General features: G+C 58.9%; 2 protein-coding genes across 5 annotated transcripts in view; one reads left to right on the top strand and one right to left on the bottom strand.

The window, feature by feature from the left end:
- Window positions 1-6,664, top strand: part of ANGPT2 (angiopoietin 2) — a gene marked incomplete at its 3' end in the record, with an annotated part of 29,964 nt that extends 23,300 nt beyond the window's left edge. For all 4 annotated transcript variants that reach the window (XM_084231143.1, XM_084231142.1, XM_084231141.1 and 1 more), the window contains 4 exons: window positions 751-852; window positions 1,315-1,481; window positions 4,381-4,511; window positions 6,504-6,664. In XM_084231143.1, the coding sequence (XP_084087269.1) occupies window positions 751-852; window positions 1,315-1,481; window positions 4,381-4,511; window positions 6,504-6,664 (561 nt within the window). The remainder of the gene's footprint in view (window positions 1-750; window positions 853-1,314; window positions 1,482-4,380; window positions 4,512-6,503) is intronic.
- Window positions 1-27,661, bottom strand: part of MCPH1 (microcephalin 1) — a gene marked incomplete at both ends in the record, with an annotated part of 104,355 nt that overhangs the window by 53,459 nt on the left and 23,235 nt on the right. The window contains 3 exons of the mRNA XM_084232119.1: window positions 8,823-8,900; window positions 19,368-19,530; window positions 20,269-20,306. Coding sequence (XP_084088245.1) covers window positions 8,823-8,900; window positions 19,368-19,530; window positions 20,269-20,306 — 279 coding nt within the window. The remainder of the gene's footprint in view (window positions 1-8,822; window positions 8,901-19,367; window positions 19,531-20,268; window positions 20,307-27,661) is intronic.

Raw genomic sequence — 27,661 nt, 5'->3', positions numbered from 1 at the left:
TGCTTTCGTTCTACTATAATCTCATTATTTAAAACTATTTATGTAATCTTCTTTTCAGGAGTTTCTAATTTCATAATAAAACTCCAGCTGAGTGGAAACTGAACATGCATGCTCTTAGCCCAAGAGAGAATTCTGTGCTCTGAGCTGAGCTTAAACCCACTAAACTGGTCTCAAAGCAGAAACAGCGTCCGGCAGAGGAGGGCCAGGCCAGGGGAGGGGGGGCTGAGCCGCACCTGTGAGCAGGCAGCTGGGCCCGGCGATGGTCAGGCAGCTCATGGGGACATGAGGGGTCCAGGGCCCCCTCACTGTGGCACTGCCACCAGGAACCTGTCTCGGTCACCGGGGGTGCCTGGCAGCCTCACGTGCAACAGGACAGCGTGGACACCCTGTAGGGCTCGGGGCCTCCACGGCTGTGGCCTCAAGTCCATGGTGCCCATGGGTGGGGGAGCTTCCGGGTCCCCGTGAGCTGGGCCCACGAATCTCTGAGGACAGCGGTCCTGGGCCAGCTGCCGGTGGGGGTGCAACCCGGGCAGCAGCGTGCGGGACAGCCCCGCTTCATCCGATCACTGTATTTTACTACTGTCGATTTTCCATCCTCATGTCAAATGCCTGGTTTTCAACTTTTTTGAAGCCATGTGTTTCCCGGAAGACCCCTAAAGACTTTGCTAGAACCTGGCGTCTTGGGCTCCCTCCACGGCAGGCCAGCCCCGCGCCCTGTTCTGGCGTGGTGACCGTGCGTGTCCCTTGCAGGCCTTCTGCGACATGGAGACGGGCGGTGGCGGCTGGACGGTCATCCAGCGGCGGGAGGACGGCAGCGTGGACTTCCAGAGGACTTGGAAAGAGTATAAAGCGGTAGGAATGATCTCATCATCTGAAGAGCCGATTCTTCGTGAAAACTAACCTTCCCCGCGATCCCAGAGCTAATCAGTTCTTCACAGTTTTTGGAACCAAAGCCTCCTTCACACGGGCGTTCCGGCCTCCGCGTTCAGGGTGGCCTGGGTGGGGCGGGGCAGGGCCCGCGGGGCGGGTCCCCAGGATGGCAGGGCGGACCGGCCCTGAGCCAGCTGCGCCTCAGCCCTCCGTCCAGCTCCTGTTCCCACCGTGTGCCGATGGGTCCAACACTGATTTTCTTCCAGCAAAAGCTGAGTTTTCCCAAACTGACCTATTAAAAATCCACTTTCTTGTATGAGAGGCCCCCAAACTTCCCAGTACAGGAAGGAATTTCTGCTGTTGTTCTTGCCAAATCGGACTAGTGGTTGCAAATATAATGAAAATAAGGCGACCGAGGTCACTGACCGCCGCACTTGGTTCCAGGGCTTCGGGAACCCGGCGGGCGAGCACTGGCTGGGCAACGAGTTCGTGTCGCAGGTGACCAGCCGGCAGCGCTACGTGCTCAGGATCCAGCTGAAGGACTGGGAGGGGGGCGAGGCGTACGGGCTGTACGAGCACTTCTCCCTGGCCGGAGAGGAGCTCAACTACAGGTAGGCCGACGCCAGGTGCCGAGCCGCGGGGACGGCTGGTGGCGCGGGGGTGCGGGGGAGGGTGGCCAGGAGGTGCGGACGGCGCGGCTGGCGGCTCTGAGCAGCCTGATGCGCATGGGGACCGGGGCCGGCCTCGGCCTCCCGGTGCTGTCTCCATCGCTGGGCGGGGCGCGTCCCCTTGGGCGACAGCCACACCAGGAGACCAGGCACTGGGCTGTGGTGCTGTGCCGGCCACGCGTCCTCCGTGCCCAGGGCATGGTGCCTGCCTATGGGACCTGGGCTGCTGCGGGCCCCTGTGGCAGCAGGTGGGGCTGACTGCCCCTGTGGCCATGGGGTCTCCTCTGGGGCCTTTGCCAGGCCCACTTCCTTGTGCTTCCAGCACATTTAGCTCCTGGCGTGCCCTGAAGTCGGGATGAGGGCAGGTGGCGGGGAGTGGCGTAGGGTGGGGGAGAGCCGGTCTCCTGCCTGCCTGGTGCTGCAGCACAGTCCCCCAGGTTACTGGTGGCCCCACCCACGTGGCGACGAAAGTCTGGGCAGGGCGTCCCACCGGAGCACAGGCAGACCCGCACCAGGACCCCCACGGAGGGCACCTACGCCAAGATGTGGCTGGAGAGGGTGCGGGTGGTGGGGCCGAGGCGCTGTCGGGGGTCAGGTGCACAGACACACCAGCAGCAGCTTCTCTGAGTCAGCCAGGAACAAGCAACATTCATGGGACTCACAGCCACGGCCACGCTCGGGCGGGCCTGCCGCCCCTCCAGACACCAACCCGCCAGCTCTGACCCGCCCCGGCCCTGAAGCTGCTTCTGCGGGGACAGTGCGGGGAGCAGGCTGCAAGCGGGGCCCCCAAGCAGTGCTTCCATGTCGTAAATGTGGATCTCAATCCAGAAGCACATTCTGGAAACAGCCTTCAGCCAGCAGAGGCGTGAATTTTAAAAGCCAGGCAGCAGGGCCCGTGGGCTCTGGTGGTCGAGAGCGGTGGGGGAGGGAGGCGCACGCAGGGGGCCTCGGCTCGGCTCGGCGGCCCCCCGGGAGCCTGGAGCCCTCCCTGGTGCTTTCTAGACACCGGTGCTTAGTCACTGCTTTACCTCCAAGCTAAATATTTTTGCAACTGGCAACAGTTAGGAGTCCACAAGAGAGGAATTAGGAAAATTAAAAAAAAGGACAAAAATTAAGGATTAGATTGTTTATACAGGAAGATTTTACAAAACGGGTCATTGCCCTTGTGTGCTGACATTATAGAAGTATTTTAAACTGAGATGGTTCTTAACAGATAGCTCCTTTAAAATGCAATCAATTTTCAGATATGCCATTTAAGGAAACACACACTAGTTTAAAGCTCAGCTTAATTTACTCCACAGACCTGAAGCAGAAGACCGGGGCCTTTTCTAGGTACATAAAAGCACTGACCCAACGTCCAGCCTTTTCATGAACGGGCTATTCTTAATAACCAAGAGGCCGCACCGCAGCAGCAGCCAAGGCCACGCAGCCTCTGTGAGCGGCGACTGCAGAGCAGCAGTGGACCCGGGGTGCTCCCTATAGGGAGGGCTAGTGAGTCCCCCAGAACTGACATCGTTTGAGGCATACAGTGGGGAGGCGGCTGCCCCCAGCCCCCCGTGGTCCATGGGAAGGGCTGGGAGGGAAGGGCCGTGTTCTGAGGTCCTGGGACGTGCTGGCCCTGCAGCAGGGGTCAGAGGCCGGGCTCCCGGCGGCCAGCTCTCAAGCACAGGTCAACCCTGACACCCAGCCAGGCCTCACAAGGGCATTACTAGGGCCAGTATATTAAAATAAAGCTTTGAAATCCATGTCGTTGACACAAAATGACAGGGTGACGCCTCAGGGAGCGCCGCCTTCTCACAGCACATGTGCGGTAGGGCGGGCACCGGGGGCAGGAGGACCCAAAGGGCAGCGGAGGGGCCTGAGTGAAGCAGCATGGACCACCCACGGCCGCACCTGCCGTGCTCCCGCTACTGCTCCGTGGCGCGTGGGCGGCTGTGGGGCCTCGGAGCAGGCAGCCGAGAGAGCCCCTGTGCCCCTGCTCTCTCCTCGGGTCCCAGCGAGGATTCTGGGGGCGACAGTCCTGCTGGGGGGTGGCGAGCAAGGTGAGTGGGCGTCATACAGGCCCGGGAGCTTCAGGGACAGCTCTCCCTCGGGCCTGTGGGTTTCCCTTTCGTGGGTCTGGGGACGGGCATTGTGTCCCCCCCCAATTCTGCACGGCCAGACCCCTCTGGAGAGGCCGCTGTGTGCTCGGTCACCTGGCCTGGGGCGGCCTGTGCCACGTCTACCCTCGTGGGGGCACACACCTGGGCGCAGCCGGGTCGCCGGGAACACTGCAGCACGGCGCCAGCAGGCTCTCACGGCCTGTCCGTGGCTCCGCAGGCTGACGCCCCCTGCAGGAGCGAGGGCGAGTGGCCGGGGTTTCTTCCCCGCAGCTCTGTGGCTCCCTCCCCCAACTGCAAGGGCCACCCCGTGCTGCCTGCTGCCTGCCCCACCCCCACCGCCCACCCAGAATGACGACGTTTGAAGCTGTCCAGTCCCCAGGGGCTCTTACTTCAGATGGACGGAGGCTGGAGGCCTGGGGAGAGGACCCCCTCAGCCGTAGCCCCCTTCTGTTTATCTGAAAGCAGCAGGAACATAAACTCCAGGGCCCTGAAGCCCCTGCTGATGCTTGTGCAAGTGATACGCGTCGAAGGTTTCATGAAAACATTCCTCTTCGCCTGAGGATTTGATGATAAGTTGGTTCCTGTTTACACCAGGGCAGCATTTCCCCAGCGTGTGCGCGCGTGCGTCACCCTGGCCAGAACGTGGCCTGCAGAATGGAATTCCTCGAGAGGAGAGATTCCACCAGGTAACCACCAGCCCAAGCAGTCACGCTCTTCTGTTCTTCTTTGCTCTCTTACAGGATTTACCTGAAAGGCCTCACAGGGACGGCGGGCAAGATAAGCAGCATCAGCCAGCCGGGGAGCGGCTTCAGCACCAAGGACGCGGACAACGACAAGTGCATCTGCAAGTGCTCCCAGATGCTCACCGGAGGTGGGTGCGCGGCCCCCGGGCCAGCCAGGGCGGTTTTCCCAGAGCGACAGGCGCTGCATAGGTTGGGGACAGAGTTCCCTGCTCAGGAGCAGGCATGGAGAAGGCCAGGCCGCAGGCCAGCCCTGTGTCTCTCCGCCCCACCCCAGCAAGCAGAGGCCTGGGAGCCTTCAAGGGGTGCTGGGCCTGGGCTCGCTAGGGATCGGAGGTAGGAGAGACGGTTTCACTGCATTTTTCCTTATTGAAATGGTTAAAAAGTCAAAATAACTGAAACAGATTCATGACTCTAGAAATGCGCCCAGTGAATAATTTATTGTTCACACCAGGACTTTCTGGCAATTTTTTTGAGGACTTGACTAATATGTAGCAAAACACTGACAAACCCAAAGAAACTGATTAACCAACCTGCTGTTTTCATGCCTCAAAAAGGGATGAATGATTGTCTACTTTAAAGAGGACCTTTCTGCTCACTTGTTTCTACCTCCCGTGTCAGAGAGCTAAAAAAAAAAAAAAAGAAGGCACCGGAAACGGAGGCCCGTAAGCAACTGTTCTCCCCGAAACTCCAGGATGGCAGCAAGCGGTTGTAGTTTAACGGTTGTTAAACTCGTTCCTCTGATTCTTAAAAGTTTACAGGCGCGTAACACGCACCAGTCAGTGACGACCCAGGCCAGACAAAGCCTGACAAATGCTGTCAATTTAGCGCCTGAGAAACAGGGAAGGCGGAACTCAGCAGCGTCAGCAGCTGCCGACCGCGCGGCTGGGGGCGGGCGTGGGAGCAGCAGGGCCGGGCGCGGAGGCCGAGGGGCCCAGGCCCGGCTCCCGCCCACCGGGAAACCGGGGTGAGCGGTGGACGGCGCTGCTCAGACCAGGAGGGGCCGAAGCGGCTGAGCCCGCACAGGCGTCAGGAACAGCTGACGGCCCGGGGGCTTTATTTACGACAACCTGAAATTCAGTGACTCCCATGCCTGTGACGCGGAGCTGGGCGCCACGGAGAGAGCCAGGCCCGCGCCGCTTTAGACTACCTGGCACGCGGCTGTCTCAAATCGATTATGTCCACAGCGGAAAGTGTACGTCCCTGTTGGAAAAGCTGCCTGTCCTCTCTTCCTTCTGTACGATTCCCTTGAAAGACAATGGAAGTGGGGAGGGCAGGTGGGGGCGCCACAAGGGACCCCTTTCCCTGTCTCCATTCCCACGAGGACCCAGGCCGGCTGGGGAGGGCGGCTGGCCGCCCGCCACTCACGGAGCGGAAGGCACGTATGGCCAGAGAGACACGCTCCATCTGAGGCTCGGGCTGAGGGCGGGAGGGAATGTGGAGCAGACCCCACGGTGGGGCGCGCAGTCAGCGGGCTGGCTGTGTGGACGCTCCCTTCCGGCCTCGACTTGGACCAAGGGCTCCAGAGTGACAGTCTGGGGGCCTGGAGGCCCTGGGACGCTGGCGGGCTCTGACAGTCCCCGAGTGTCCTGTCCACTGGATCCCCCTCATTACCTCCATCGCCATTAGGGACCTCAGACTGGACGAACGCTGGGGAGCAGGCCCAGACTGCCCCCGAGGTGACCCGAGGCCACTCACGCAGCTGACGCGTGCCCCAGTGTGAGCTGTGCTGGCGGCCCGCGCCCCAGACGCCCAGCGCCCGTCCCGGCTCAGCTCGGCGAGAGCTGCTCACTGTACACTTGCCTTTAGTCTCCAGCACTTCGGAGGGCTGCATTCCAGACCAAAGAGGGTTTGGGAGTGGACAGGCACAGCCAGGGAGAACCCAGTCCCGGTGTGGCCGGGACGCAGCCGCCCTTTCCACCACGGGTGCTCGCTGCCTCGGGGCTGGGAGCCTCAGGCCCAGCGGGGGCGGTGGAGGGCAGGTGAGCGGCAGGCACGGCACGGTGGCGAGGCCCGGTCACTGTGCCCAGAGCACGCTGCGGTCGGGGTGGGCAGGGCCAGCCGAGGGGGCCGCCGTGTCTGGGCTCGGCTGCCCGCTCCTAACGCCTGTCTTGCTTTCACAGGCTGGTGGTTTGATGCCTGCGGCCCGTCCAACCTGAACGGCATGTACTACCCGCAGCGGCAGAACACCAACAAGTTCAACGGCATCAAGTGGTACTACTGGAAGGGGTCCGGCTACTCGCTCAAAGCCACCGCCATGATGATCCGGCCCGCCGACTTCTGAGCGCCCTGGACGCGCCGTTCCTCAGACGGAGGCCGCGCTGCCCCTCACCCCGTGGACAGCGGGCCCCGTGCCCAGGACCCCTGCCCCCTCCGCCCCAACGCACAAGCTGGAGCAGCTGCGCCTGGCGGGGCCCCGGGGCGCGGCAGGGTGTGGAAGACGCAGCAGGTGGGCAGCGCAGACGGGCGCCACAGCCAGCCACAGCGCGCACAACTGGAACGCACACCTGGGCACGCAGGCCGGCGTCTCGCCCAGGCCTCTGGCACCGCCTGCAGGGCGCCGAAGGCCCATGCGCCCTGTCACGGCCGAGGGAGGAACACGCTCCCCGCCACAGAGGCCCGCCCTGCGGTCAGGATTCTGAGCAAAAGACTCGCAGCGGTTCCCTGTTTGGAGAAGGAAAAGCACAGCGAACGTGTTTCTGCTCCTCTTAGGTGCTGCCGACTTTTTGTGAAAACAGCATATTTGCAGATGGTGACAGCTTAGTTTTAAGTTAATGCTCAAATATATAATTCAAGTTTAGGCCATGAAATCCTCCAGGGTCTCTGGAATCATGAATAGAAGCGAGGGCTCTTTCCGTCTCTAGGGAGATTGTACTATTTTTTTTCTGTCTGACTGTTAAATATAAAGGTATTTTTAGTAATTAAAGATAACTTATTAGGTGAGATGCTGCATGTAACTCCTACGATGATATTTGCAATGTTGCAATGTGTTTGCAAAGCCACCAACTGTGCCTTATGACAAGGAAAAGTTCTACTTTTAATGATAAAAAATATACATTTAATTTCATGACAAAGAGACTTAGTATCTTCTCCTCATGATTCTAACCCGGGTTTTTTTTCCCAGTCTTGAGAGAGGCATTTAGAGAAGGCGTAACCGGCGTGCAGTCGGGAAGACCCTTCGATGACGGCACTCACAGGCTCTGCTCGCTGTGCCCGGCCTGCAGGCGGCGGCCTGTGGTGTAGGCCCTGATTGGCACGTCCACCAGCAGACCCAGTGCAAACCCCACATTAAATGTTTACAGTGAGCGAGTGTGGGCTGGAGTTCAGGGCTACAAGGCCTTAGAATCTGAGCCCTGAGCTCCTTGGGGGAGGGGGGGTCCTGCAGCATGCTGGCACCACGAACACTGCACACCTGTGCCTGTATACCTGCACACCTGGGCACCCAGGCCCTGTGTCAGGGGCCACGTCTCTGCCCTTGCTGTTCGGGTAGCTGCTCGGGGCTGTGAGCCCGACCTGTGCCGGCGGGCCCGCGGTCATCCTCGTCTCACACCATCTCCCCTACTCCCCTGGCTCCTACACCCTCATCTATCTCCCAGCTTGTGTCCCAGGCCCTTAGGGAAGAGGCGGATCTGTGCCCTCCACAGCCCCACAGCTGTAGACCCAGCCGAGCAGAAGCCACTGGCCAAGAAGGAGGCCTTGTCCTCCCGCAGCTGTGTCCGGGTCTCCGCACCACAGGGCGGGAAGGCCTGGCCACAGCACTGGTGTCACAGCCCCTGAAGGCCAGTGGGTGACCGTCAGGCCAGTCTCAGGCGGTAGCAGGGCCTTCCCGTCACACGTCACCCAGACACGGCGCCTCGCAGGGTCCCCCTGAGAGCAAGTTTTCTCTCCTTTAGAAAAACATCTACAAAGCTATGGGGAATAGAACATTTCCTGAGAAAGGGATGGAGGCTGCAGGCAGTGAGGCCCACCAGAGGCGCAGTGGGCCCCCCGCAGCCGCCAGGTGCTGACAGCAGGACAGACGCGGCCGTCAGGCGTGGCTGAAGCCTGAGGCCCACACGCGCTCCCGACAGAACACACAGACCGCCACTCGCTGAGAGGCTGGCACTGCCCAGCACCCCATGCCTGCGGGCCCACCCGGGACCCCCGTTCGCCACCCCAGCTTCACATTCTCAGGCATCCTGGCTCCTCTCACTGGTGTTTTCCTCAACCCCGGGACTTCTGGAGTTAAATGTCTTGGGACGGGCGCCCTTCCCACTGTTAGAACATTCTCGGCCGCACCTCTGTCCTCACAAGTAAACAGATGACAAGCACGCAGCTCCGCAAAGACGGCGTTTACCACAGACATAATTCCTCTTTATCTGTCCTAATAATGATTTCCTGAGAATGCCAAACTGCATTTTCTACTTAAAAAAAAAAGAAAAGAAAACAAAGGCCAGACTCACAGGAGCTGCGGGGAAGTGGCTGGCAAGTTCGAAAGGCTCCTCGGGAATCCAGCGGCCCAGCTCCAGCGACCACAGCACCTGCGGGGACACAGCAGATGCTCAGGAAGATGCGCCGGTGGACACGACCCCCTTAGGAGACGCGAGATGAAAGCAAACTGAAAGCCCAGTAACCCCCAGCCCACGGGGCAGACGCACGCAGGGAGCAGCAGGGCCAGGGTCTGCGCCTCGGGACCCCGGGGCACGGGGCGGGGTCGCGAGAGCAGGTCAGGAAGGTGCCTCCTGACGGCGGGAACCTGGGCCGTCAGCTGGAGCCCACACACGACACCCACCCGTTCCGCTTCTCTCGTTTCCCTACTGTGCTGTTTTCAGGGAGGCAACGATGGCTCACACCACCTCACATGACTCAGGTGCAGGTTCACAGCCTGCAGGTGCATGTCCCACGCCGCACCAGCCACCAGGGCCCCCACTGGGGGTCCCTTTACCACCCGCCCACCCCCCCGCCCCCCACCCCGGCAACCCGGTGCCTCAGCCGTGCAGATTTCAAGGGTTTGCTTGGTTTGCTTCAGCCTACTCCTTTATTTTGTTCCTCTGCCCTCCTTGTATGAGAGAAATCACCCGGCATTTCTCTCTCTGGTTATCTGCCTTAGGATTATCTCCTCCAGCCCCACGACGTTGTTGCCAACGGCCGGGTTTCACCTGTCATTTTCCGGGAGCCGAGCAGCGTCGGGTGTGCACAGGCCGCATCCCCGGCCCCAGCCACCCGAGCCCCGGCGCGCAGGCTGCTCCCGTCCGTGGTGTTGTGAACGGCGCGACAATGAACCCGGGAGGGCGGGTGTCCCTTCGCGGACAGACCCCCGGGCAGGGCTGCGGGCTCACGTGGCGGACCCACGCGTAACGTGGGGAGAAGCCTCCACCCTGGCTGAGCAGGGGCTGGGCCCGCCGGCACCGCCACCGCGCACGGCTCCTTCCCACACCCCCCCAGCGCTGTGGCCTCCGGCCCTCTGCCACGGCCTCCTCCCCGGTGAGGCCGTCTCACGCGCTGGGACTTGCGTTTCCCGGTATCGGTAAGCGATGGTGAGATTTCGTCACGTGCCTTTGGCCGCCTGCACCTCTTCTTTGAAGGAGCGTCTGAGCTCTTCTGCCCGTATTTAAATCGCCTTCTTTTCATGAGTTACGTGAGTTCTCTGAGAATCCTGGAATCAGCCCCTGGCTGGAGAGACGGTGGCGACTATTTCTCCCGCACACGGGGTGTCTTGGGTGGATGGTTTCTTTGGCTGTGCAGACGCTTCCTCGTTTGATGTGGTCCCATTTGTTTACTCCTGCTCTTGTTTCCCCTGCTCTTGGAGTTCCCAAAAATATCCCCGGAGCCAACGCCTCCGTCAACACCACCCATTTCTAAACATTTTAAAATCCACATCTCCAGAAAAGGAATCATGACAGACAATCCCCAGCAAATACTCTGGGAGTTTATTAATTAGAAACACGAAGTAGGAGATGTTAGCCATGACCCAAATTCCAAAGCGACCGTCCTGGCACGTGACCTTGCTCCTGTGGGCAGCAGATAGTTTCAGGCGAGCTTCTCCATCACATACGTGACAATCCCCGCCGGACGTGGGAAGGAGACCATGTGCCACGAACCAGCTTTCATTACCATGAATATGATCATCCTTGGGCCACTGGACCCACCCATTCTGAAATGATCAAAATAATGTCTTCCCTTGTCATTCAATAATGGTTGAGATCCTGCAGCCACCTCTAAGGCCAAACTCCCCGAACATCTATTTTTCCTCACCAGCACAATTTTACAGCTAAATCAAGCGGATTTAGATGACACTATCCTTCACCTGCGACCTCACCCCTTACATCCAGTGCCTGCCCCCTCTTCCCGGAGTCCCACGCAGAGCAGAGTCCCGGGAGAGGAGGTCTAAGCCACGCCGGCGCCCGCAGTCACAGCCACCAGGGACTGCCAGTTTCAAACATTTCCTTCCCATCACCTCCTACTGCCAGGGCTTCCCCATCACGAGACCACGGTCTTGTTTTGATGAGCATTATGGACAATAAAGTGAAGAACAGGCCACGGAGTTGAATGGGTGACTGCTCTCTCTTCTGGCCTGGGTCTTGTTGTAGCAGGTGCATTTATTTATTCAACTGGCTCTGCTCTCTGCTGCTCACCTGCGGACACTTCCTCGAACCTATCACGGTTAAGGGCTCACAGCCGGCCCTGGGAACCAAACCCCGCCCCAGAGGTGGCCTCTGGGGCAGGGGGTGAGGGCAAACCACAGCCGTCTCCCAGTGGCTGTGGGGCCTCGGAGGAAGCAAACCCTCCCTCCAGGAGGCTGAGACGGCGCGGGCGGAAACGCGTGTGAAGAACAGCATCGGACATAAGGAAGACGCGAAGTCACCGGTGCCGACACGCTCATCTTCCCTCCTCACGGGCGACACAGACGATGGATTCAAGGACAACGCATGGTGCTTTCGAAGCTACTCAGCAGCTGGACGATGGGAACTTGCTTAGAAGGCCAGAGAAAGTTCAGACGTGTCCAGAGAAGGAAAAGTCAAACTGTTCACTGCACAGATTCCCAGAAAGGCAGAAAGTGAGGGCAGGAGATGCCTCTGAAAATGGGAATTAGAACAGAGTGAAAGGAGCGTCTCCTACCCCAGCCCACGATCCAATGCAATAAAACCAGAAGTGCTGCTGCGGGGCAGAGGTCGGTGCTAACAGGCTAAGCCAGCACCTTCCCAGCATGGAGTCCTCCCCACCGCCTGAGCCCCGCCCCCCAGTCTTCCCCCCAGGCCGGACCCCCCCCCACCACGGCAGAGCCCCTCCCAGAACAGAACGGGCCAGCCACAGCATATGCCTGTACCGCCGTCAGACCCGCCCCCGGGCTCACAGGGCTGCTGGGCTTCCCAGGGCTGCGTCATGGAGGTGCTGGTGACCCACAGCAAGAGCTGCTGGCATGAACACGCACACAAACCACACAGAGGGGACCCTGGGAGCGGGGGTGGGGCCTCTGCGCAGCGCTGGGAGTCGAGGCTCCAGCCCCCAGGGCCTGGCAGGGCACTCCGAGGAAAATAACCGGATTGGGAGATGACCCGTTGCAGAGACAGACTTGAGAGAAGGGACTGGACACTTTCAGAGGTCTCCGTGTGAACTGGCGACGAGTACAGAAAAAGCTCAGCCGCCAAGTCACTTCCAATAATCAGCTCAGGAAAAACGAAGAAAAAGTCCCAGCAACGAAATGGAATCACCACGTGACACCCAGCGGGGGGGGGGGGGGTGTGTGAGTGTGTGTGAGAGAGAGCACGGCGTGTTCACACACACCCAGATGTCGCGGCAGCATCAGAGGGAGCAGGGAAAGACGAGCAGCCCCAGAGCCAGAGCAGCAAAGGTCGCAGAGGGAAAAATCAAAAGTGACAGCAGCACCTGGTCTGGTTTCCAGACATTTAAGTCACCACAGAAATGAAAACATAGAAACAAACAAAATTTTCTGGAAAGAGAACGCCTGAGCCCCGGAGCGGGTGCCGGTCCCCATCCTCGCCAGAGCCGCGTCCCGGGGCCCACGCCCGAGGGCCCGGCCACAGGGCCCTCTTGGCAGCAGCTTCCACGGCTCAGTCCGGAGATGCCCTGCGGGACGGCCGGCGACGGCGGCCTGGAGCGCCAGCTGCCGGCACTTAGCAAGTTGCTAGCATTTACTCGGCGTTCCCTGGCACTTTGTTTAAATGCTTTAGGTCATCCTTGGATCCTCTCACAGATGAGGAAACTGAGGCTGAGAGAGACCACACGACACTTTTAAAAACACCTAGAGCGGGCGATGAAGGTGTCCGCTTAAGTAGAAGGAGATCCGGGCGACGCCAGGTCATCTCCACAGGTAGATGCCAATCAGGCAGCCGAACCCCAAATTCCCCGCTTTTGAGCTCCATGACTGTGAGCAACTGCTAGAGCCTGTTTCCACAAAGACGGCGGCGAGCAGGGCCGAGGGCACAGCCAGTGCTGAGCGTCACCCCGGCCTCGCAGGTCCCTCCTGGGCACGGGCCGGGAAGCAGCACTGTGCCCGAGGTGCCCACCCGCCGGCCTCCTGCTCGGAGAGACTAGGACCAGGACCGGCCGCTCCAGCGGGGAGGGCGGCAGAGAAGAGGCTGGAGCCAGCTCCGCTGAGTCATAACCTGCATCCTAACGAGCATCTCGGGTGGAGCCCGGATTGCTAAGGTTGAAAAGGCGCTGCTCCGGCAGGAAAGGCCATGCTGACCCCGCTCACCGAGACGGAGCAGGAGACAGAGCGCGACGGTAAGTGGTCATGAACGCGGCTCCGTTTTGGAGAGAGATGAACTGACAGACACTAGATACCATTCTGGGGAGGAAGAGGCGCTGTGAACTGATATTTGCTTGAATTTTCTTACAGAAAAGCTCGGCTGCTTGCGTCCTGCCCAGCCACCCGTCTCCAGAAACGCACGGGCCGGTCTGGCCAGCTCCGCGTCTCCGTCCCACGCCTGAGCTGCCCCCCGCGTCCCCACGGAGCCCAAAAGCAAGAGCCAAGCATCTTTATAAATAACAGACTCGTACTTTTCTTATCAAAACGAAAACAAAGAAATAAATATAACACATTCCAATGGAACTGAAGAGCAGAACATCACTTTGCGCTAAGAAAACAGCCGCCATCCCAGCGCCCGTCCTGGCAAGAGCCGGTATCAGGGCCGCCGAGCGCGCTCGCGGTTTTCTGTTCTACGAGTTGGAGTGAAAAGGTGATTTTTCTTAAAGCACCAGCAGGTCATCTTCTTTCAACGATTTTAATGGGAAACACATGAACTCCGCAGAGACGCCTGTAATTTATGATCACGGACAAGGCTCTAACCTGACACTCCTGGCTCTGCAGAGGCGAGAGGAAATGCCGAGACCCTGAAAAGCAGAGATGTGTGTTTTGTCACCGTCTTCGCTCACTCATCAAGCAAGGAGGCCGTGAGCCTCGGCCTGGCCTGGGCCCCACAGTGCAGGGGGTGGTCTCTGGCCTGCAAGCCCAGGCGCCCCTGAAGGCTGGGATGACCAGGTGTAGCGGCAGGAATGGACACAGAGCAGGTTTTCTGATCCAGCAGACCGGGTAAAGGAGGAGTCAGAGTCCTCAGTGGCTTTTGCAGGTCTTTTATTGGGGTTCACCAGGCATATGGCAGGCAGGGGGGCTGGCTGGGGGGCTGGCCATCCTCCCAGCCCCCAGCAAATCCTCACTCTACCAAGGCTCTCTGGTGTTCTCTCTGCGTCTCTTCTTCTCTCGGCTTCCCTTCGTTCTCAGCTTCTCTCTTGGCTTCTGCTGGCGTCCCCGTGATGCCGACCTTAAAAGCCCAGTCTTAGCCAGGTGAATCCCATCTACGCATGCCGACACCCCGCTCCAGGTGCTGCCATCAGGATGCATTCAGGACCGCGAGGATCCACCATCTATCCTGATGGCGGGAGGGCAGAAAAGCCTGACATTTTTCCTTACCCTACACCAGGGCTTGCTGGGTCCTGGGGGCACTGTCTGTCTTGCTCTCTGGGCCCTCGGCCTGGGGGTGCGGGGGCATCACCATGTCTTACTACCCGAAGTCTTTACAATGGAAGGAAACGTTTCTCCGTGCCCTGCGTGCACAGATGCTGGAGACACCCAGAGAGGAAGGCGTCTGGGCCCGCTGCACCCCACGCTCCCCACTATACATAACCCGGTGCCTCTCGACTGATGGATGCATCAAGAAGAGGCACAACGAGACGCCCGGCTGTACAGCCAGAGGGAATCCTGCCCTTTGACCGGCGTGGACGGAGCTGAGGGGACGTGTGAGGGGGACGGGGACGGGGTTGGCGTCACTCACACGCGGCATGCGGAGAAATCGAATGTCAGACCTACCAGGCCAGGAGAAATAAACTTCTGCACTACCAGACCAATTAGGGGCTGCCAGGAGGGGTGGGGGGATCGGTAAAGAGGGGACCATAGTGTGGGGGGTTCAGCGGGAACCTGCCATGGATGTGCAGACCCTCCAGGATTCCTGTGTGACGTCGCAGCGCCACTTCCACCTAAAGTCACAGTGAAGAAGCGGCGCAGATTGCATGGGGGTGACGCCCCCGCCCAGGGCTCTCTCAGAGGTGAGTGGGGTGCAGCCGAGGGCAGGACAGGCGGGGGAGGCCAGAAGCACCCACCGGCTCCAGGGGATGCAGCCATGACAGCCATGACATTCAGCGGGAATCCAGAGTCTGCAGAACCCACAGGTGCTGCAGAACCTTCACAGCTGTGCCCAGGAGCTTCTTTCAGAAGAACAACGATGCTGAAGACCTGAGCAGCAGCTCTCCGTGCGCCCGGGCAAACCACGCCAGCGCCCACTTCTCGCCCCCGGGCAAGGACCACATGAAGCCCCCTGGGGAGCGCGTGGCGATGGGTCTTGGGGGAAGGCACTGCTCATGAAGGACAGCAGGAACCCCGCAGGAGGGGGCAGCCATGGGCTCAGCACAGCAGTGTCAGGCGAGACTTCGGTCCCTACAGACCCCTGGAGGTCCCTGCTGCGTCAGGGGAGGTGACAGGGTGGAGTGAATTTTCTGGAGATGCCAGCGGGCATCTGCCTGTGGGGAGGGACCCCAGGGACAGGGAGCCTCTCCTGGTGGGTGGCAGGGGTCAGCCACACTGGGGCTGCACTGCACACTGTCCACTCAGCATGCCCGTCCAGGGAAGACCAGCCGGGAGCAGAGGTCCTCGGGGGGCCCTGAGGCCGGCGAGCGCAGAGCCCCCTGCCCGTGCCAGCCGAGGGGTCGGGGTCCCCGGGTGATGCCCGGAACCCCTACCTCCCTACCATCGGGACAGCCTCGCTCAAGTTGGGTCCTGGCAGCATGAGCCGCGGCCTCAGCCCCAGGCAGCTGGACGGGGGCCGTGGGGGAAGGCCTTCCTGGAGGGCTGCCCCGCCCCGCTCATACACTTGTCCGGGTGTTCATGAGGGCAGCCGCGAAGCCCTGGGCTCTCCCACCTCTGTCCTCCACCCAAAGGTTGTGGACCTGGGAAACATGGCGCCCGTGGGGCAGCCCGGCCCGGGGCTCGCAAGAAGGCACAGGAGGGCAGAGCAGGACCAGAGCAGACAACCTGTAGTCCGAGGCCAGGGTCCCCTCCCGGCAGCAGAGAGAGGGCCTGGGCGCTGCCTGGAACCGCCGGGGAGTCTGGAGCCTGTGCTCCCGCGCAGAGTCCGCACTGCGACAGAAACTGACCGCGGCTGTGTGAAGAAGGGTGCGTGTAGCCTCGGCCCCAGGGGCACCTTTGTGAAGACCGCGGCAGCCTCGCCAGGCAGGCGCCCCTCCCCATCCAGACGCTCCAGAGGATGAGGATGCAGCAAGGGCGGGTGGTCCAGTGAGCTGGACACTGAGTGGGTGTCAGTGCCTGCACAGGGCAGTGTCCACTCAGCATGCGCAGCAGCCAAGTCCCAGGGGACAGAGGCATGGGGACTGTCTGAGGCCCGCTCTGAGCTCGCCGGGAAGCCAGGCTGCAGGTTCAGGTGCGGACCGAGCGTGGGGCTCAGGATGTGCCTGGGGGCCAAGGGATGGCGGTTCTGCGAGCAGCGGGGACTTGGGTGGGGCAGCATTGCCCCTGAAGGGGAGCCACCTGCTCACCCCAATACTAGCCCCGCTGGCTGCAGGCAGCACAACGGCCTTGCAGGCCTCAGGCCTCCGTTTCTTCGGGTGACATCGCCGAACTCAGAACATCATCACGATTTCTTGGATGTGACAAACGTGGCCAACAACAACCAGCCAGCTCTGCGGCGCTGTGAGTGTTTTTCTGTTTTTCTGTTAATAGCTCGCGGCCCGAAACCTGGTGTGGCTCTGACTCTGCTCCTGAGCCCAGGGCCTCATTTTCAGCTCTTTCCCCAAGGGCCGGTATCAGGCCGTCATCGGGGCCAGCCGGAGCCAGGTCTCCACACTGACGCAGGCTGGGCCGCGCCCGGCTGCTCAGCTGGGCCTCGGTGGGCAGAGCCTTCCGCAGGGGGGCTGGCAGGCGCAGCGACCTCACCGGTGCTCCGTCGGGGCATGCAGTGGAGCAGCCGCCACGGAGCGGGCCCCGGGGCCGGGGCAGCCGCGCACTCGGCCACGTCTGAACGACATGGCGAAGACCCTCGGGGCTCCCGGGGCACGGTCAAGCCAGGTCCTCTTCTGTTGTGTCACTTCCTGCCACCCACGAACGGGACACAAGGGGCCCCGACTGGGTCTTCTGTTCCGAGCACCTGCAGACGAGTCAGGCATGAAGCGGGAGAAGCAGCAATGGCTCTTGGGTGGCGGCGGCGCTCACAAGGGCGCTGTGACACGCAGACGCACCAGCACACCCAGGGTGTTGGGTGGAAGTTCCCGCTGAACTCAGAACATCACTGCGATTTTTGGATGTGATGAACACGGCCAAGAACAACCACCCAACTCTGGGGAGCTGCAGGGGCACTGAGGAGCAGAAAGTTCCGGAGACTTCCACCCCAGCCCCAAACACAAACATTCCCAGCGATGTTTGTCTTGGAGGCACAGCTACCCTGTGAGCCAAAGAGAATATATGAAGAATCCCCCAAACTGTGCTGAGGACAAGGCCAGGAGGACCAGAGAGGGAGCCTCCGCTTTTCCAGAGGCAGTGTGGTCCTCTCGAGCACGCTCGGGCCCTCCAGGTCTTGGCCCGAAAGGAAGGGCAGCCCAGAGGGTCACACCTGAAGTGACAGGTGCATCTGAAGTTGTATTTCCCTGCCGACAGCAGGCGGAGCGGCTTCATGGGGTGGGGGCACCGGGCTCTGCCAAGCTCGCCGCAGCCGAGAGCGAGTCCTACAGGGGTCCGAGACAGGCACCTGGGCGGGGAGAGGCAATCTCCTGTCTCCGCAAGACTGAGACACGCAGGGAGAAGATGCAGTTTGCTTCCAGACCTTTCTTCGAGGGTGCGAGATGCAGTAACTGCTGGTGCCAGCAGGAGAGCACGGCCGAGGAGCCACCGTCCCCAACACGGCCAGTCCTGAGCCCCAGGGTGGGAAGGGGAAGCCTCACTGGTGAGGGATGAGCCTGGGGTCATTTTCAGACACTGCTCCCCGGGCCTCTGTTCCTGAAGCCCGACAGCGCCCGCTGGCTTCAGAGAAGGTGAACTCGAGGAATGACACGGGAACCTCCAGATAAAACAGGGCATCCTACGGGACGGCGCAGACGCCCTTTTCCAAGCCACCCCACACACCTCCCTCCAGCCTCTCCTCCGTGGCGCACTGCCAGGCTGTGCACGCCACCCTTTGCCAGCAAGGCGGCCCGGGGCAAGGATGGCCTGTGCTGGGCAGCTCGGGCCGGCCAGGCAGCGAGACCACTGCCCGAGACCACTGAACCCGAGAGAGAGTCTCTAAGTCAGGCTTAGCATGTCCTTTGCATATCAAATGGGGACAGTAGGTGGGGACTGACTCTCCCAGGCTGGGGGGTGGGGGGGGGGCGAGTAAGCTGTTACTTCGCTGCGAGGCTGCTAATGAAGCTCTCACTCTCCACGGGTCTGCTGGGGGCCGGACCCGTGTGAGCTCAGCTCTCACACAACCTGCGGCGGACTAGACCTGGCACGCCCGGCCCCTGCCCTCCCTTCTGGAAGGTCGTTCCTTCTCCTCTGGCTGCCTCCATCGCTCTGACAAGCCATGGCCATGCTCGTGTGGTGCGTTTCTGGACCCTGCCCAGGGGCAGGGCCAGGGCACCAGGCCAGTCTGGGGTCCGACCGCAGCTGCTCACAGCAGCTCCTCCAGATGGGGGACAGAGCTGCCGCCAGGGAGGCTGAGGTGACGGACACCCGGCAGGGATGCCCAAGAGGACGAGTAAACAAGCAGGCGGGCCAGAGGCCCCCCGGGAGAGAGCAGTTCCTGGGGAGATCCACCGCCCCCCCCGCCCCCCCAGCACCAGCGCTCAGCCCCCTCCGCAGGAGCTGCAGGGATAGAAGGTTCGGCAACGGCCGCCTTCGAAGCACACCCGCAGCCGCCTGCATGTCTGGCCTCCTGCTGACACTTAGCACCGCCTGCACGCAGCACGCACACACCCTCGGAAGAGGACCCTCAGCTGGAGCAAACAGTGAGAGTAACAGGGGACAGTCCCCTCGGGAAGTGGCCACAGGTTGCGAGAGAAGTAAAAAGAGAAAGTGCAACAGACACTTTCGATTTTTATGAATTATGAAAACACCGATCTTTGCAAGAGTCTCGACACACAGAAAGAAGGACAGACAGAGATGCAGACACCCAGGGGCTCCGGGACGTGTGTCACCCTAAGTAAAGCCCTCTGAGAGAACAACCACTGAATTCTGTTGGCTTTTTAACCCATCACTAACACAGGCCCCAACTTTCTTGGTCAACCGTGGAGGACGTGTTCCTGGGCAGGGACACCCGCTCTGTGTTCTCTTTCCGGGCCGGCTCTAACCCGCCCTGCTGCAGGCTGAGAGGCCTGTATCTGGGGGCTCCTCCTGTCCCTGCTTCCAGCTCCCCCCCAGGGATCAGGGCCCTGCACAGGGGCGGGACGTGCAGGGGAAGGCTCAGGGCCCAAGGGTGTGTGGGCAGGGCGCGGCCAGGGCGGCTTACCCACTCGTAGGCGAGCACCCAGCAGCCACGGGCGATGCCCAGCAGCACGTTTAGGGTGCGCCCGGGCGCCCCGGCCAGCACGTGGGTGGTGGTGTCACACACTTCCCGGGCCAGCGCGAAGCCCTGCAGGCTGTTCACCACCTGGATGACGACGTTCTGCTTTCTGTGGAGAAAGAGAGAGAAGTCAACAGGCGAAGACCTGCCCTGCCCAGGAGCAGCAAGTTGAACACGGCGGATTAAATAAAAAAAAACAAAACAGCCGAAAACCGGGAGTTAAAATCCCACACGGACCCGGCTATGGCGGTCGGGTCTTCATTTCCCTGCTGTCGAGGACAGCTGACGCGGGAGGTGAGAACCTGCAGTCTCACGTCCAGCTGTCAATTTAATGGCTGAGAAAACGCGGGGCATGCCCGTGGCTGGGGCAGGGCTGGGCTGGGCGGGGCAGCCGCACGGAGGGCAGGGCCAAGCCCCAGCACCGTGGTCATCCCCTAGCCGCCCCGCCTTAGACTGACTGCTTCAACTGTGTGAGCGACGACCCGACTCCCCACCGGCCTGTGTCATGGCGAAAACGTGACCTTTACTAAGTGTCAGGCACAGTTTTCTAACTAAATGGGGGGAAAGGCCCTTCTTATTCCATCGACTCAACTCTTAGGCCGATCGGAACTGCTCTCGAATCTTCAGCCCACCTCACTGCTCGTCCGGGCTGTCACCCCACGAGCGCCTTCCGTGTCTTTTACACTTAAGCCTCCTTCCTGCTGGACGTGCCTACCCGGGACCCGTCCGCTCTCCCTTCTCCACCCGTCACCTGGCTAAGGCCTGACGTGCCGACACTGCTTCTCCCGCCCTCTCCTGGCGCCTTCTGGAAGCCAGTGAAACACGAGGCGGGTCGGCGAGCACTTACTCGGACGGCATGCTGGTCATGACCAGGGTTCTCGTGGGCTGGAGAGTGAAAAGAGAAGGAACAACAGTTAAAAAGGTAAAAGTTAGTTGTTCAGACAGAAACAAACTTTGATACGGTTTGTGAAAAGTCACATCACTCGAAAAATCAACATTTCAGCATGTATCACGGAGGAAAAAACTTTATATTCCCGGGAAACGCGCCGCCCCACAGACTCAGACTCCGCTAGCGGGTCCCGATCAGCCCAAGTTAGCAGGCGGAGCCGCAAATAAAGGTCTCCCTGTCTCTCCGCTGCCAGCGAGGGGCCTCCAAGCACCGTCCTGCCCGCAGAGGGCGGGGAGGGGCATGTTTCTACGGGGGGGGGGGGCAGTCCTGCTCCCCACGGCTTCAGGCAGCCACGTCCCCTCTCAACAGCCCGGCGGTGGGCGCCCTCGTCCCCCACGGAGGCGGAGGCCACGGGGCTGCTCCGTCACGTGCTGGCACGGGCGATCAGAACTGTCAAGTTTTTCCTTCTTTAAATAAAAAATTGTAGATACTTTTTTACTTACATAAGAAAAGCACACCGACAGCCAAGAAGTTCAGGCTTTGGAAATATATCATTAGCAATCTACACTCCCCTGCGAGTCCACCAGCCAGAAATAACCACTGCGGAGCAATGTGGTACCTCATCAGGCCCGTCTTCTCTCTAGGCGAGCGGGGGGGGGGGGGGGGGGGTGTCTAATTATTTAAAAAATGAAAGTGGACTCATTTTATTCACACACGACTGTACTCATGTGATATGCTGTGGGTGGAACTGACTGCTGCCCGGTGTGACCACACACTGGCCTGCATGGCCTGGATGGTCCTGTGGGTCAGTGATGCCCCACAGATGCCCCCCATGGACCTGAAGGGCACTGCGGGAAGGTGGAGGAAGGAGAAGAGATGGTAGGGGTCAAGAAGATATTCAAGAGAGGAACCTGGGCAAGGGACGGAGGACCTAAGGAAGGAGGTCATCCTTTCAGAATGTTCTATTTGTTGTTAGCGCTCATCTGCCTCAGACACTTATGGAGCAAGGTGACACAGTGCCCCGGCCAGGCCTGGGGACACGGCCTGTACGTGGGAGTCTCTAATCTCCGAGACAGACTCACTCTCACTGGGCCCTGCTCCTCATGGCCCCTGGAGTGGGGAATCCACTGGCTGCACAACGTCGCCCAGTGACGGCTGAGAGGAGGCTACTCTGTGGCACTGAAGTTCTACTGGGGGCCAGCGCAAGCAGCCCACAGGGCTCCACCTGTGGGAAGGCCCCACCTCTAGGACCGTGGATGAGGGATGACGGGAGAGGAGATTCTTGAGCGCTGCAGTGTGGGCTCCTCTTCCTCACTAACTCTACCGTCTCCTGCACAGCCTGTGACTTTGTCATTGGCCACACACTGACAACCCCGAGGTCATGCTTGAGCACAGGCCCACCCCCTCACATCCAGATGCAAATGCCCTGCTGCCTCTTGCCACTCCACTGGGAGTGGAGCTCAGATTTGAAGCGTCTCAAAGAAACAGAAAACACCCAAACAGAAAGGGCGACGTCCCCTGGACGATGTTACATGCAGAAACCCAAAGAGAACATGAGAACTAAAGCGTGAATTCCAAATCCTGCAAATGCACACACAGAGAGCAACAGCATTTCTGTGCATTAGTGCTGAACAGCCAGAAAAGGACAGTAAGAAACAGCCCCATCTATGACAGCATCTGGAAGGGCAGGGTCCTTGGGAACAGTCACTCGTGGAGACGAGGCTGCTGCACTGAAGGTCCAGAAACACCGCCGAGAGCTGAAGAGCAGCGTGAGCGGGACGGTGTCCTGTGGGCATTAACAGGCCTCCCCAAACCAGCAGTCAAGGCCCCCCCCTCCAGTCCCAACGGCAGTTGTTTTGAATAAATGGGAAAATCCACCCCAAAATTCATATGGAATCCCAGGGACCCCCAAAAGTCAAAACCATCTTTAAAACAACGGTGAAGTTGGAGCTCTTGCCTCCTCCGACCTCGCTCTTCCCTCAAAGCTCCAGTGATTACGACGCTAGGGGCCTGGCAGTAAGACAGGCGCCGGGGGCCGAGAGCCCTCACGCTGGGGGCCGGGGGTCTGGCAAGTGGGCGGAGACTCCGGGAGGATGAAGAACAGCCTCTTCAACAAAAGGTTGAAATGCGTCCACCGCGGGAGGAGCTGACCTTTGCTCCTAGGCCACACAATCGGAAGTTGACTCCACAACAGATCAAAGGCCTCAATTTAAAAGCCACAGCTATAAACACCTCCTAGAAGAAACGCAGGGGGCAGCTTCGGGACACTTGGTTTGGCAGGGGCTGCTTTGGCACCAGGAGCACAGACTAGAAAACGTAAGCTGGACTTGACAAAACTCAAGCCCGAAGGCTTCGTGAGGACACGCCCTAGCTGGTCCCTGACCTTAAACAGACGCGCCCGTAACCGCTTCACAGAAGAGTAACGGGCGCTCGCAGAATCCTTCTCGGAACCGCAAGAGGTGATGCTGAGGGAGGTCATCAGATGGAAGAGCCCGTCACAGCCCACGGTGTTTCTGGCTCACCACCCCGAAGGGTTTCCCGTCGCCGAGAGCTTGCTCAGCCCACAGGAGTGCCGCAGGTGGGGCTGGCGGGTGCACAGCAGCTCACGTGTCACCCGCCTGCCCGCCGGGTGGCCTCGTGGGTCTTATTATGGACACAAAGACCTGCCCGCCCCACCTGTCCCACTTTCTGCCCTGACTGCCTGTGGCCTGCACCCCTCGGGGATGCCGCTCTGCCTGCACAGAGCTGTCCTGGCCACGGCTCTATGTAGCCAAGGCTTCCCCATCGTGTTGAACAACAAAGGTTTGGTGAAATTATTTTTAAAGCGGGGCGGGGTAGGAGTTAAAACCTTTCAGTCATCAAAGAACACTGTAAGAGTGTTCTCCCTGTTCTGCCTCCAGAACAGGGAGAAGTATCTGCCTCCCTCTACCTGGTAAGGCTTACTATCCAAATACGTACGGAATTCACAACTCAACAAAAAGGCACAGAATCCACTTAAGAAATGACAAAGAACCTGAACGGACAGTGAAGCCAGACGGCCGCGCCCCAGGGGCGCACTGCCACCGCTCCCGGCCTCGCAGACTCGCCATCACATGGGAACCGAATCGTAACTCACACCCAAAGCCAGCGAGGCTCATGCCAGAAGCCGGCTGAAGTGCCCTGTCATTTTCTGACAGTCCGGAACGCGGCCTTGTGATTCAAGCCGTCACTCTTCTAGTTAATCCCTTCCTTCTAAATCATGCTTTTATTTTTTTTTTAAAGTCTACTAAATCACCCTGGACTGGCAACCAGTAATTTATACTCCTCAATATTATGTGGAAAGCAGTAACTTTAAAACAAAGAAAGAGCTGGCGAGGGGGGGGGGGGCAGGACAGCTGTGTCCTGTGAGGCTCCCCAAGGCGTGAGGCTCACCTGACCCTCGACGGCGTGGGGAGGAGGCACCTCGGGGCCTCTCAGCACCTGTGCGGGTCTCAGGGACACAGGAGGAGGGACCCGCCCTGACCCGCACCTCTGGGGGAAGAAGCCCTAATGCTGCGGCCCTGCCCCTCCTCCTGCCCCTCCGGCCTCCCCCGTGTGGTGGCGGCTCCAGAAGATGTGTCCAGCCTGACAAAGCCCTGAGGAGCGGGGGAGCCTTTCCTCCCAGGGAGATCTGGAGGAGAGAATACTTTTCCAGACACCTCCCAGGAACACTTCCCTCCACATCATAGGGGCAGAAGTGAGTCATGTCCCAAACCAAACACCACACGAGAAGAGACAGGGTCAGTGCGGCCCTGGGCTGAGCAGGGAGTGGCCGGTGCCCACGCCCCGCAGGCGGGAGGTCCCTCCGGGGGCCTGTGCCAGAGACTGCCCTGGACATGGGCAGTGCCAGTCACTGTGTCTCCAGCACAGAGAGCCAGTAAAGGGAAGGTGAACATCCTTTTTTAGTGGTTTTATGTGAACAATTTTTCTCATACATACAAGTAAAAATAACATGAGCAGTGGAGCTGGGAGCAGGGGCCGGGCCGGGCCGCGGAGACACACTGGACGCTCTGCCAGGAGTGAGTCCGAGCCCAGGGCTCCTGCAGCCCCGTGCGGGAGAGACATGGCGGGCGCCTGTGCCTCCCTCAGCCAACTGTCGAGCACGGCGCCCTCACGGCACCCTCGGGTGCAGGCCCACTCTCTGGGGGTGGCCGAGCGCAGGGCGGGCCACATAAACTCCCATGGCATGTCCTCCAGGAAGCAGCTGCCCCCAGTGCTGACCACGCTGCTGCTGAATTTCAGGAGACAAATAAACATCACCTGTCCCTCGGGAGTCACTGCTATTGCAACTTGCAAGTGAAAACAGCCCACGAGATAAGATGCTTCCGCCAGACACACTGGCCTGAGGCCAGAGCCCCTGGTCCCCGCAGCTGCCACCACTCGGTCACCAACGGGGCATCCCGGTTACTGCACGGCCGACTTTAACACCCGGGGGAGGAGGCCAGAGAGAGCTCTCGCTGAGCTTTCCAACAGAAGGCCTCAGCGAAGGAAACGCCTCTCCACAGCCCCCACGGGAGACGGGATCTGCTGGGAAGCTGTATCTCTGAGATCTGAAATTGCATTTTTAAGAAAGTTCTGCCATTCCTGCCAAGCCGTGGGCGGCCCGCGGAGGCCGTCCCTCTCTCCACAGCGCCACCTACAGGCGCACGTCCGGGAACAACACCTAAGCACAAAGTCAGGGTTTTAAGCTTTTTTCTGTTTTAAGAGCATTGAAACGATGGAACTGGTTTACACCAGGCGCATGTGTTTAGAAATAAAAGTTCTCTCTGGGTAGTTTGGGCAAACTACACTCAAAAAGGCACTCCCTAAGGCACAAAAGTGGTTTCCAAACCCTGTTTCCCATTACAACAATGTCAGGAGTGTCTGAGAGCACCAGGCGGGCACCGGGGTTGAGCCTCGGGAGGGTGCCCGAGTCTCGGGAGACAGGTGCCGCCGTGCCTTCGGGCTCGACCCGCTCTTGGTCGCCAGGACAGGCGCGAGGATGGCCCAGAGGCGCCTCCCTCTGCTGTCAGCCGGCTGCCTGGGCCTTACACAGCCTTACACGGCCCAGGAGAGGCTGACTCTAGAGGTTCTCAGGACAGGGCGCCTGCATGTTTAAAAAGAAAGCAAAAGCAACCGGGCGACATGGGATGAAAAGGCTTCTGCAGAGTGGAGGAAAACATCGCCACCACAGAGCACAGTGGACAACGGCAAGAGGCCACTGCACCTCGCACGGCGGGCCAGGGGTGAGCACCCAGGCCACAAAGATGTCACGCCTCGCCAAAACCTCCCGTAACCCATTTAGAAATGGACAGAAGGTCTTGAGACACTTCTCCAGAGGGGACAAACCATGGTCGAAGGGCAGGGGGAAACGCTTGTCAAAGCTCATCAGCAGAACTGCCTCACCACGGCCGCCACTAGAAGCCTCACAACAGCCAAACACATTTGAGAAGTTCCCCAGGTAAGTGTCGAACTGGCACAACCCATTTAGAATAGGCAGGTTTGCGGGGCTTGGGCTACCGCTCTTCCTGTCCTATAACGGATTTGTCGACCACGAAGATTTAGGACAGAGCCATCCGTGGTTAGTCAGCCCCATGGGGAAATCGGGCTACCATAAGCGCAAATGTGATTTTTGGTTTCTCCAGTGTGTTTGTTTCATATGTCGATTTGCTGTTGAAAAACTGGCTTGGGTTTTGTGAAGATTCTGTGTGTTTGTGTGTAATTTGTTTGTAGTGACTTGCTAAGAGATTTTAATTTGTGGAAATTGTTCTGAGCCAGTTTTACTCAAAAGATTAGGCAGTACATTGGACCATGTGGCCAATCAAAGATGGCGTCTGAGGCCACTTGGTGGGTTCTTGTAAAATTCAGAGGTTCTTGTTGCTAGGACTTTGGAACTTTTTTTTCTTTCTTTTTGTAATCTCTGCTGTCTCATTAGCATTTCTAAAGGCAATAATGGTTCTTCTGTGGTATGTTGCTTTGTCTTTGGCTACTTCCTGACCTCTGCCTGATGGATTTTGCCAGCCAATTGTGGAGCAGTGGTGTTTAAATTAGCAAATGTATGCCTGGGTGTTAAGGAAAGAGTAGCCTTAAGCAGTAACTGGTAATCGCTGGTATCCTTGATGGAGATAACTTGAATTTTTGCAAAGTCCGGATCAGAAAAATTAACAAGATTTTGTTTGAGTCTGAAAGGATTTGCTACTGTGAATTTTGTCTACACAATTTGTTTTGGGCATGTTTGCCATTTTGAATCCTGGATTTGTTCACTTGCTAGTGTAAGACAAGATTCTAAGTTTCTGCTTCCTACTAAGGAAGGTCTGTTATGGAAAGCACTCTTTAGGGTGCATCATGTAACTGTACCAGGTTTTCATACCTGTGTTGTTGTTGTCCCTCCCTAGTGTTGTTATAGGACAGGGAGAGGGGCAGCCCAAAACCCCGCAAACCTGCCTATTCTAAATGGGTTCTGCCATCCGCCGCATCCACACAAAACATAGGAGACTTTAATGGGAAGGAACTTTAATAAAACTAGGAAACAATACAGGAAAGGCAAACAGTCTAGTTTCTAAATGAAACACCCAAAGTTACCCGTCCCCACGTGGGTAAAAGTCCATCCATATGGGATTGGCCCAGAGCAAGGCCCCAAGGCCTGCCACAAGTCTAAAGCATCTTCCAGTGGGGACCCACAGCAAAGGGTCAGAAATAACCAGACAAGCCCGGAAGGAAAAGAGCAAAATCAACATCCAGATAAAAGCTGCCATGGTCACCTCCCCCACGGGTCTCACCCACATCTGTGTCACCCAGTCCACGACCAAAAGACAAGCGCAGTTTCTTCACGTGTCTCTAGGCTCCATGCGCCTCCTCCAGGTCTCCTGGCTCCATCCTGCTTCCCTCCTCAGTCTCTTCTGCAGCTTCTTCTCTTCCTGCTCAGCTCCACCCTCCCTTGGGTGGGGCAGGGAACCTCCCCCTTTCCTGGGGACCACCCTGTTACAGTGTGCGGGAGGTGTAATCTGTGCTTAGATGTTGAATCTGCTCTTTCAGCTTCTGTCCCAGAGTGGCTAACAGAAGTAAGGAGATGACTCCTTTTAATTGAAAGTTAATTACTGATAATTTGATTTTGCTTTTTCAGGTTCTATTCCAGGAAACCTGTGCCTGCTTGGTGGCTAACAAGAGATGATTCCTTTTGCTTAAAAGTTAACTGTTACTTTTATTCTTTCAGTTGCTGTACAGAATACCCCAGGATTGACTTCTAATAAAAAGTCTTCAACACTGAAAACCCTAAGGTGATAAACAAGGTCATGTAACTCTTGTGATTGATAAAACTTTTCCTTCCTATTTCCAAAGTCTTAGGTTTGTAGGA

Source organism: Talpa europaea (genome assembly GCF_964194135.1).
Source record: "Talpa europaea genome assembly, chromosome: 4".
NCBI classification, from domain to species: domain Eukaryota; kingdom Metazoa; phylum Chordata; class Mammalia; order Eulipotyphla; family Talpidae; genus Talpa; species Talpa europaea.
This window is presented reverse-complemented; position numbering and strand designations above follow the sequence as displayed.